Raw genomic sequence first — 11,847 nt, 5'->3', positions numbered from 1 at the left:
CCAATATGGGCAGCCCATATTGGTCCAACATTGGCGGCCCATATTGGGCCAATCTTGGCAATCTTTGCAACCCATATGGGTCCAATATTGGACCAATATTGGCGTGCTGCTTGGGAATACTGTAAACTTTTTCCCGAAGGACAGTAAGAAAATAGGCATAGAATTGTTGGGTGTCGTCACATAGAGCCTGATTTACGGATAGAGATTAGTGGAAGCTCGTCTCCACGCGCAAGGTGTGGCTCCCGGTTGGAGAAATGGTTGTTGTGCTAACACCAATATACTTCGAGCACCATTTCACAAAGCCTCGTAGAAATAATGAAGGAATGCATCAACGTTTGCAAAATTTCAGTTATACATAATAATTGTAAATATAAACGAAACTAAAAGTAAAAGTAAATGTATTGTCATAAATGTAAATTAGAGGAAAGCACAAATCTTACTATATAGCATACAAAGTTAAATGTGTACTTAATGCTGCCTCGATTGGATCCTCAATCCTACGTGTTGCCGCTCTTCTGCACTTCAGTCCAGTAGATGGAATGCGATGTTCGACATTCGCGTGGGTGCCGCGAAATTTTAGCCTCATTTCACATCTGTTGCTCATCACAGGTTAACGCACTCAGGTTACATGGGGCAGGCAGATGGACACTGTAACAGCAGTGGACGTGATGGTATATCTATTGGTGTCAAGTGAGCTCCACATCTGTTGATCCCCGACGTTATCTTCACCCCTGTCGAAGTAACATACAAACTCACACTTTATTGTTCAATACCTTCACGTTGGAAACCCATACGACACCTGAATATTGATGCGAATTGCACGAAAGTGTCAGAACGGCTGTTGCGCCGAAATCTCGCAACCTATCGGTAAGCATATTTTAGAATATCGAATAAAGGAACTGAGATTGAACTGCTCGTTCTCCAGAATTCCAGGCAAAACGTACAGCAAGCTCACCCTCTTTATCACCCATTGTTCATGATCACCGCTATAGTACAAACCATAGTTCATAGACCATCAGCCATAGTCCTAAGGCTCGTGCAACAAGCTTGTGCTGCAATCCAGTTGCATTCATACGCTTGTGGCATGTTGCCTGTGTCACGGGAAATTTGTACATCCAAGTGTTCTGGGTGAATATTGAGATATTCGGGGTGGAAACGTCAGATCCAATAGTAATTGAAAAACGGCAATGAAGCATCCTAAAATTTAATACAAGGTTTCGCGTTGTGGACCATGCTTGATTAGGTAAAAACAGTAAGTGTCACACTTGCTGTTTTTACCTAATGAAGCGTGGTCGCCACGCGAAAGCTTGTAATAAATTTAGCTACATTGGCATTTTTCAGTTGCCTTGTCTTCAACATGTTAAAAAGGCTTGATCTGCTGTACTGAAGCGTTGGTGTGAAGCCCACCTTCACAATATGCGCCGTGTATTCTAGCCAGTTAACCACAAATATCCCAGCGATATCCCAAAAATATCCCGGTGTGGATGTTCGGATATCCCAGGGACCTGCCCAGAGAGCTCGCAGACGTTTTTTGTACATCCATAGGACTAGCAAAAGACTATGATTCGGGAACGTCCCATAAATATCGCGACGGGATATTTGGACGTTCAGGGGATATCCCCCGATTGCATGCTTCTTGTTAATATTTTTTGAAATATTGATACCGGCTTATGCTGAAATTCACCCAAAATGCAACAAGATGTGCTGTAACATTTCTTTTATTGTACCACACACATACTTTTTTGCAGTATATCGCTTAACATTTTATAACATAGTTATGGGTACACAAACTCAAAACTTGTCACGCTCAGCTTCTCACTTCTCCGTTCGGATCGTGAATGACCCTGTTCCAGATTCACTTCCCGTTCCCGTCCACTTTTATTGCAATAAAACGTAACTATAGCAAAACTGATAAGACATTAGTGCTTCACATCAGCATTTTGAAAATATAAAAGCAGGATTGCAGGAACGTTCGTTAGGCCTAAAGTTTCGGATTACAAGCATGCCACACAAATTCCTGGCTTGTTTTACACTCAACCGCAAGAAGAACATTTACATTGTTTACTGCGGGATTCAATCTTGTTTGGCACAAACGGAGACGGATTCTTCGCAAAGCACAACCACGAGCACGATGCACATCGTAGCAACGTACATCCCGCTCCAAAGCGGGGGAGTGTATTGTGGTGGATGAGATTGCGGGTCGCGGCCGTGGTTCGTAACGGACGGTAGCTTGCGCCCCCTTGCATAATAAAGTGTTAGGTAAGGGGTGGACACCGATATTTTTTGTGTGTACTCGTATGTAAACCTCCCAACACATTTTGCGATCACGGCGAATGTGCACAGGTCCCCCGAACTCGGCCCAGGAAGCATACTACCCCGTTATCCCCCACTCCTTCCCGTTGTCCTCTCTCCATCTTTCCACGCCTGTACGCCTCTGATAGCCACACTTGCTTCGCGGCGCTAACACGGAGTTAACACAACACAGGTTTAAAAAAAACACACTTTGGGGATGGGGACTTGTCAAACTGTTCCTCAGTTTTTTTTTTTCATCTCCACATCGTAAAGATGAAATGAATTGCATTGCATTGAATTGAACTGAATTGAAGGTTATAAAACAGGTGTAATCTACTGTGTTTCCACATCCAAATCAAGTGGTTTGTTCGCTAGACGCATTCCGCGCATAGTGGTACACATTCAAATATGAAGCCTGCGTAGCCAATACAAGACTCAGTGTGCGTGAAGACGTTTTTAGGACATTTGTGATACTCGGGCATAATCTGCTGCTGAATGGGAACATGAGCGACACGAAAGCAAAACACTCCTCGATATGCTCACCACAAACATTTTAATATCATAAAGTAATAAATACATATATTTTCGCTTTCTTAAAATTTACGTTACCACGGTATGTTACGCATTTACCAGTAGGTGCAGTCGATCCTAATAGGAACCCGTTGCTTTCTTTTTTTGTAATCCACAATATCGTACTGGGGGTTCCTTCATAGACCTTAATGTTTTTACCAATGAATATGTGTGGACCCGTGCTTGAACGTGGCGCATATGTAACAGCAGATACCGCGCAATGAATAAATAAATATATAAAAACATTCAACACCTGCGAGCGTGCGTGATGTAAGCAGATGAGTCGAATCGCGAGAGAAACGCAATTAGAGTCAGCCGCAAAACAGCTGTTCACAGCAATGCAGGTCACAACCCGCAACTGCCACTGGCGCTGAGTCCCTCTCTCCGCACCTTCCAGCTTCCCACCAGCGCCGGCAAGCAACTATTTGACGTACGCAGTAGTAGACTGACGCACGAAGAAAAGCACAGACTATGGCTTCTAAATTTTGAAAACCAGGAAGACTCGCGCGCCATCTATGGATAACGCAAGGAACTAGTCAGTTTTTCAAGCATGCAGTAAGCATTTCATTGCGAAGGTTCGCGGTTTGTGTATTCCAGAACAAGAACGCAAACCATACATTCGTTTAAATGACTTGGATGGATTCGCGCAATCCGCTTCCACGAGCAGGCGCACAACCCTCGCATCACTTGTTTGTTCAAATTGAGTATGAATACTATTACTTAAAATGCAGAAAATTACTACAGATTCGTCTCACGGAAACGGGAATTTCTACGGGAGCTTCTGGGTGACAAAATATCTCGCTTTTCTTTCTCGCCTTCCGCTTACCTTGGCGCAGAGTACCACTTTTTCAGAGGCTTCCTCAAGTACGAATACAGCGCTGGCGCAAAGGTTAGTGGGAAGGTGAAAAGCAAGGAAGAGGGCAATATGGGAACAAAAAGGTAAACGTTAAGTAAATGGGTGTTTTAGGAAAACGTAGAAGTTTCACGACAACGTATCCGGAAATATGATAAGCCAATCGCCCGACTGCTTTGGAGCGGCTGACACCACGTGGCTGATATCTGATTGACTGACATCAGATACGGAGTCTGCATCGGAGCGCCGATTTCCTAAAACTCCTTAATGTTTCAAACCCTCCGAGTACTTCAGGCGGGTTTCTATGGAGGTTACGTTCAAAAACCGGTTAAGCGGGTGTATCTGTCTGTCAGAAGTGGGAAGGGTTGAATGAACCGCTATTGACATTAAGGTCATAGTGCATTGAAGGGGCACTAAAATTTAAAAAACAAGCTTGCTTCACATTACCTTACACGCTATGTTGATTTCATACTTGTTATCATAATTCAAAACTTTGATTCCGTTACGAAGCGACAGTCAAAATTATACCGGACTCTTTTTTGCTTCGGCGCTAAGCAGTGAACTATGCTTCAGCTCGTGCATCAGTGTTTTCAATCCATGCTGCGCGTGTCATAGAACTCTCATAATAACTAGAAACCAAGCCAGCGAAGAGGACCATCTCAACATGTGAGCCGGCCATCGACAACTATAAGATGGTCACGCATGCATATTGATTATGCCGGGCGAATCGAGGGAATGATGCTACTCATCGCAGTGGACAGCTTCTCACGTTGGATTGAAGCAATTCCGGTTAAGAATGCTTCGTCTGAGCAAACGGTGAAGGAACTTCGAAGTGTATTCGCACGCTTTGGAATTCCATACTGCGTAGTGTCAGACAATGGCACGCCATTCACAGGAAAAGCATTCCAGGATTTTGTGAAAGCTAATGGGATACGACATATTCGTACAGCCCCATACTACCCGCAGTCAAACGGACTAGCAGAAAGGGCGGTACGCACGGTGAAGGATGCGTTGAAGAAAATGAAGACTGGGGATTTGCGCACAAATGTGGACAGCTGGTTGCATTCTTACAGTCGATCACCAAACACTGTGTCCGGTAAATCGCCCTCGCAAATGCTACTTGGGTACAACATCAGGTCAAGATTGGACCTCATCAGCGTCCAAGAACTGCACAAAGAAGCTATCTCAAAACCTGACCGGGCACGACCAAGCCCAGAAAAAGAATAAAGTTCGGAAACAGGTGTACTTCGGCCAGGGACGCACGTGTTCGCTCGAAATTACGGGCGAAGACAAAAATGGATTCCGGGAGTGGTACAGAACCAAAAAGGATCCCACATGGCTGTGGTGAAAACGGCGGTCGGAGACATGACGCGTCACGCCGACCAACTGCGCCGACGACCTGCGTCGCGGATCGCCACAGAGGATGACACCTGGATGTCTGATGTGGAAGTTCACAACCCAAGCCTCCTGACTCCGGTTCGTCTACCTAGAAGATCAGGACGATGCAGGAGGTCACCACTACGCTACGGACAACCGGTGACATACTAAAGGGGGAGGAGTGCTGTGTGCCAGGCATGCGGTTTAAAAGACGATAGTCTCGGCACCCACGCCAATGGTGCATTCCACACGGAGAGGCCCACATTCGGGGCGCCCATAACATCGGGTCAGAGTGCACCTCCGCTGTAGGGATGGACTCTCACCTCGCAAGTCAGTCGGTTTCCTTCGAGCATCGGAGCCACTCGCTCGTACTCGACATGTAGCCTTATTGATCAGTATTAAATGTGTTATGTTGCTGTAACCCACTCGGATACACTTCATCATCCTTCTCAAAGGCGACGTTGCAGCGCAGACAACTGGCAAGAAAGCACGGAAGAATGCACTGCGGAAGAATACGCGATGCCATGTCACTCCTCACCGGTGGAGCGCGGAGCAACATAATACGCTCCAACGAAGGCACACATGTTCGGCCGGCACGCGCATTATTCAGCAAGCACACGAGTACACGGCTCAGGAGGCACACATATTATTCAGCGGGCACGAAGCCGTTTCATACCGACGTGACGGCTTTGTACCAGCTGAAATTTGCGATGGGGATCGCTGTGCTTGCTATTTCATAACTGTTGCGGCTGTTTCCAGACGGTTACGGCTGTGTACCGGCTGTACTTTCTGAGGGAACTTTTTTAGCCAGCACGTTTCCGTCACAGGATTTAGAGTGTAACATACACACGAGTGGTGTGTTTGTCCTGTCCCTCTAATGGTTACCCAAGCTCAGATTTTCCACATCAGGAAGAATGGTCGTTGTAGGGTAAAACCCTTTAATTTCGCGGCGCTCAATTCTCACGAACCGTAACAGGGTATTGTCGCCGCGATACATTCGCGGCGACTAAATGTTACGAGCTCCTCCAGCTTCTCCTTCTCTGTTTCGAACTATTCGCGTGTCCTCTCGAATTTATGAATGACTTATTATGACTCATTATTGAATCCCTCGTGCGTGTTCTCTATCCATCTTGTCTTGTAGCGAGACTCAGTCATGTTGCCTCTGTCATGTCAAAATAATGGACACGGCACGTTCGACAGTTTGCTGTAGGCGGTTTCTCGTACTGCGTACCCTAGGATCCCTCGCGCTACACCATATCCATGTGAGCAAGCGGCACTGTGTAACACTCATAGCTCTCATCGTTTGTGTGTGGATGCCTGTGTCCCAAAGTCAGCGTCGCGGGACCTTGGATACAGACTGCACTCCTTGCATTTTGCATTTATCGTGCTACAGTACGTGTCGTCTGTCGAGGTGGACGCAAGCGCAAAAGGTTAGACAAAAAAAGGGAGAAGATAACGTTGGGGATGGAGGTGACATGTGCGAAACTTTTCCTTGACACCAAATTGCCAACCGCGTTACTACTACGCTAACAGTTCTTCCACGTGTACGACCTATATGCCGCCTGAGTCTGTCAACCTGGTAACGAACACCAGATGTGAAATCGCGCATGCATTCTAACAAAATACGCTCTGTCTGTTCACAGTTCAGGACAGCGGCACATATCACGCATGGGACTCAGGACTGAATAATCTCGAAGGCAGACAACACGAACGTAAGTGGCATCATTAACGGCGTCTATCACTGAATTGACATGCATCAGGTGGTTGCCATCAGTCGACTACAGAAGTTCACGTTTCACACAATGCACGCATCCATCGCGAAGTACACTCTTCGCTTGGTAACGTCAATATCAACGGAAAAAAGGTTTGCAAAACATCGTCTTTAAGTAGAATTAAGTGTCCAGTGTAGCCTTTTGTTCCTTCTGCTTGAATTCTATAGGGTGTCACCTCCGAAGATATCCCCATGGGATAACAATTCGTAGTCACATTTCGGACTGTAGCTGCCGTGGCTTAGTGGCCACGATGATGGCATTCCACGCAAAGACTGAGGGGTGGTCCGAGTTCATATCCTTGTGCCAGCTGTGCTCTCTGGATTTTCTGTGAATTTTCCCCAGATGCTTCAAAACAAATGTCATCACAGTACCTGCGAAGTTGGCCCAGCACGCTACCACTCGAGCAACATGCCACCACGCCGCTATAGGCAGATCGCTCGGAAATAGCACACTGCCACATTTCGTGGCTTGCTTCTATGCTTCCAGTTCGTACTTGTGGCTAATTTTCGAATATTCGGTGTGAATATGAAGGCAAATTGGTGGATGTCTGTGAAGATTACAGTAATAAGAAAGTTCACTTATAAATATATGTATACGTCAGCATTTTGTAAGTCAAGTGCATATTCATTATCAGAAACGCAAACAGAAACACAAGTGTCCATCCCGTTGGTATTCTGCTACCTCTGCACTGTTAGAACACGGGAAAACGCTCTTTGGCGTGAAAATGTTCTTTTGGCTGTGGAAATGTTCGTTTTTGGCGTGAAATGGGTTTGGTTGATTGGTGAAGATGAATGTTTTGATTCTCGCGCTGGGTAGCGCTGACGTAAACCACGCGCTTGTGGACTGCGGCTGACGATGCGACTACTACATTCGATTTGGTAGCGAGGTGAAAATTTACAATGCAACGAATTTCACGACGCGATAACTCGGTGCGTTATGAACGGATAGCAACCCATGGGATAAATCAGGATAGCTTACGCGTCTAAGATTCTAGCTAACAAGGTGATTTCCGCGGTCGAAGCAATCATAGCAGAAGCATATACGCGGCATGATGCACACTACTGCATTTTTAGGAAACAGTGCTGACTTCAACGCAATCAATTAGAACCTACAAAACTTGCCCGGCTAAAGAAGCTACTTGACTCTCATATGTTGAAACCTGGGACTAAGAGTACAATGCGATGTTCCCGTGCTACGACAATAGCCCCCCTCGTGTGGCTGAATGTTTGTTGTATTTTGTAACTGGTTTCATTGCCAAAAAGTTTAAGGGTATTTTGGGGTGTACAGCTTCTGCGAGCAAAGATGTTCTCACTGTGCGTTCTAACTCAAGCGCAATAGCAGAATTAAGAATTAAGAAACGCACAGGGCAGGGGTTGGTTGACACACCCACAGGGAAGCATCCCTTGTCATCATAACTTCTCCATTTATGGTTGTTGTTGGCACACCCAAACATGAGATTGTACAATATTTTCCTAGGATAGCACCGAGTCTTTCAGTATTTACGAGGAGACAATAAGACAGGTTATTTGCAACTGTCCGTCTCCTGCAATCCGTCTCCGAGACGAGAGAGCTGCTCCTGCGGCCTGTTGGCCTGTTCATTGCCTTCAACTCCGCAATGGGTTGGAACCCATTGGGCAACCAACCTGTGCCCTGCTTCGTAGACAAGTTTGTAAGCCATTAACACATCCATAACCGGATGAGCCTCGGATGCCAGAATTTTCAATTGCTTGCAGCGCAGATGTGTCGGTGAATACGACCCAGTCCCGTGGGGACCAGGACCAGAGACCGTTCGGCGGTGTGACGTTCTTAGATATCAAGCCAGTGAGAGCCTTTCCTGTCCTCTGCACTACGCGATGGAAACCACTTTCACGACGGTATCGAATTTTCCTGAGAAGTGGGTGTCGGGGAATGTGCCCACGCAAACGTAGGAAGTGTCGAGCCGTTTCACGCTCACGAAGGGCGTCCCCCGGGAGTTCACCAGCTTCAGCTAGGACTTGCCGTATTTCAGCCATTCTTGGAACTCAAAGGCAGCGACGAAGGCTTCGGACAAACAGGATCCGAGGGGTATTTAAGGACGTCGTAGAAACCCTGTGCAAGATTGGAAAGCTGTAAAGCACAGTCGCCCTCACCAAAGCCAAGTGAACGGCTAGAAGGGAGGATGGATCACAGCCCCAGCCTGGTCCTAAGCGAGAAAGATGTTGAATTGCAGCATCGCACCACTTTGGTTTCAAGGTGCCTAAGGTGGCGAGCCCAGCGCAGGTTCGTGTCCAGGAGAACACCAAGGAAGCGATGGGAACATACAGGCTCGAGCTTCTTTGCCCCAACCCAAAGAGGAAAATTTCTCGTAGCCTTGTGAGTGAAAGGGAGCACGATGCAATTTTCGGGCGAAAGGTCTATTTCAAGTCGCGTGAGGTACAGCTGGACATTATTTAAGGCTACACTCTGAGACAAAAAGGTAGAATTTTCTATCAATTTTGGTAGAGCGATTTTGCAACCACATTTCTACTGAAACCAATTTTAACTTTTTGGGTAAAACTGCAGAGTAGAAACAAACTACAGAGTAGGAAATGTCGTTCAATCAGCTTTGGTAGGAAATTCAAGTTTTCTTTTTTTTCTTCTTTTTCCTAAAGCATACGTTTGAGGGCGGAGCAAGGGAAAGGGACGCCAGCGCTTATACTCGAGGAGGAAAAGGCGCACGTGGATTGGCCCAAAATGGTAGCCGAAAATGCTGTCGTTCTACCGGCTTGGGTAGGAATTTTTTTCTTTTTCTTTTTTTTTCTTACAGAGTAGATGTAAACGTCGCTGAATGGCTGCTCGTGACTTGCATACTGTCCAAATCGCAACGTCATCGGTATGTACTGAGAATGCTACGTTGCGAGAAACTATCTATTTTAGTCCTGCCATTACCACATTAAATAGTGACTGAGAATGCTTCCTTGTGGTACGCCTTGATGAACAGAGTGCTTGGGGCTTTGGCCGTGGGATGTGCGGACAGCCACAGTTCTGTCCGTAAGGAAATCGTGTAGCCAGCTGGGCGACCAGATACTCCAAAAAACCGCAACCCGTGGAGCACACTGATGTGCGAGACGGTATCATACGCGCGCTCAATGTCCAGGGAGACCGATACAACGATTCGCCGATGAGCACAAGCATGTTGCACTGTAGAGACTAGGTCTAGAATTGGATCCATGGACCTTCGGTGGCGACAAAATCCAGCCATTTCTTGAGGGAACGCACGTTTTTCGAGCCACCAGTCGAGGCGATGCAAAGTCATTCTCTATATCAGTTTTCCCATACAGGCTCACAGGGCGAAAGGAAAATAGGGCATTTGGGTTTACCTGGTTTTAGGATGGGAACAACTAATGCCTTCTTCCAGGTAGATGGTACGGATCCTTGTTGCCAAGACGTATAAACGTATTATAGACGCATGAAGGAGAGCTTGGAGTGACCGCTTGTCAAGGTTTCGCAGTGCGGCATAGGTGATTTTGCGGATAGGTGATCTGGTTCCGGGAAGGATCGCACATTCACAAGTTTCAACGCAGTCTTCAGCTCAATTAGAGCAATGTCGCGGTCCATAACCTTCGGTGGACGTGCCCAGTCTTGGTGAATTTCAGTCAAGCTCTGGAGAAAATTGCTGCGTGCTGTAGTCGTCGAGGCAGCCGCCGGTGTCGTTGGGACGACGGAGAAATTTGTCCCTAGCGTGATTTGGTTTACACCTTTAACGACAGGCAATGCCGCGGAGGAGTCTGATGGTCGACGACCTCTTCAAATGAAAACACTAGTCACTGCGCCTTGTCTTCATGACTATGGATTTGTAGCCAAGAAGACGCACTATATTTCAATCGGAATGTTTGTTCACTTAGCAGCATCACTTGCCTGTCTCTGGAACATTCGTGTGCCGAAATCGAAGCTGGCGGAGCTTAGGTTCCAACTGCATAAGACGTTTGTAAGGCGAGCAGACGTGTCGCCTCACCTGTAGAGTGTTCAGTTCATCACCTGTCCCTTCCACGACGTCCAATGAACAACGACGCTTCCTGCTCGGGCGCCTTGCCGGCGCCGTAACGGTGACGCCAAACAAATAGCAAAAAAGAAAGAAAAAGACGGCGAGACGACATGCCGTCAGCGGCTCGCAGCCGAGAGAGGAGTCATTTCTGCCGCGAGATTCAATGCTCTCGCGCGCGCCAGGATTGCGCGCTACGCTCAAACTTTTTGTGTGAATATGCATCGCAGCGCTCGGAATCGTAATTTCTACTTCTCCTGTCATATTTTATTCCTATCATTTCCACGCTCCTTTAAAGGTGAACACGCGGGGCTATGTTATGTCACTTTTTTTTCTTTCTGGGAAACGTACTGCCGCACATGAAAACATTTTCTGCAGTTCGGTAAAATGACACACACACACACTTTCATCAGACGTGTTAATCTGAACATTCTGTTTGAACGGCCCTTTGCACTCCCTTAACAATCAAAATAGCGTCGTTCGGACCGGCTGTCAGTAGAGGGTCCGAAATGTCCCTCAACCAACTAGTGCAAACGATACAGTCTGCGCGATTAGATTGCGCGGTCGCGGTGATTAATTTGCGGTCCTCATTGTTCCAGGGGACAAGATGGACGTCCAGTTGCCCTACACCCCAAAATCTACGACCTTCCAGTTGATGGTTTTATTAGCTACGGCGACTTTCACGAATCCACCGCCCGACACGTATTACGACAGGGGCATTATTCTACCCCGGTACGACTACATTATCGGTGAGTTTACACGTTCTCGCCAGAACGAATATGGGGAGCAGACGTCGCATTCCGCATAGGCTATACAAGTAAGTGCGCATTAAAGGAGCTATGGACTCTTCCAAGCTGGCAGGCCGACTGTGTCGGCTCCAAACGGACATGGCTATGGCACCTTTTTGTATACGTGAACTCGATATGTCCGTATCTTCACCACATATAGCACGTTCCTACACCGTTGAAATAGATGGTGGTAGT

At 46.9% G+C, this 11,847-nt stretch overlaps 2 protein-coding genes across 2 annotated transcripts in view; both read left to right on the top strand.

Annotated features, from left to right (window-relative positions):
* Positions 1-4,453: 4,453 nt before the first annotated feature.
* On the top strand, positions 4,454-4,942 carry LOC135400532 (uncharacterized protein K02A2.6-like). The gene has a single exon (XM_064632363.1). It carries the CDS (start codon positions 4,454-4,456, stop codon positions 4,940-4,942), a length of 489 nt encoding a protein of 162 aa, XP_064488433.1.
* Positions 4,943-5,050: 108 nt separating this feature from the next.
* LOC135400531 (uncharacterized GMC-type oxidoreductase Mb1310-like) overlaps positions 5,051-11,847 on the top strand; it is a gene marked incomplete at its 3' end in the record, with an annotated part of 45,761 nt that continues 38,964 nt past the window's right edge. Inside the window, exons 1-3 of the mRNA XM_064632362.1 lie at positions 5,051-5,191; positions 9,097-9,271; positions 11,464-11,613. Of these exons, the coding sequence (XP_064488432.1) occupies positions 5,051-5,191; positions 9,097-9,271; positions 11,464-11,613 (466 nt within the window). The remainder of the gene's footprint in view (positions 5,192-9,096; positions 9,272-11,463; positions 11,614-11,847) is intronic.

The sequence above is a fragment of the Ornithodoros turicata genome, chromosome 7 (genome assembly GCF_037126465.1).
Source record: "Ornithodoros turicata isolate Travis chromosome 7, ASM3712646v1, whole genome shotgun sequence".
Taxonomy (NCBI): domain Eukaryota; kingdom Metazoa; phylum Arthropoda; class Arachnida; order Ixodida; family Argasidae; genus Ornithodoros; species Ornithodoros turicata.
Note: the sequence above shows the minus strand (reverse complement) of the source record. Positions and strands in the feature narration are given on the sequence as shown.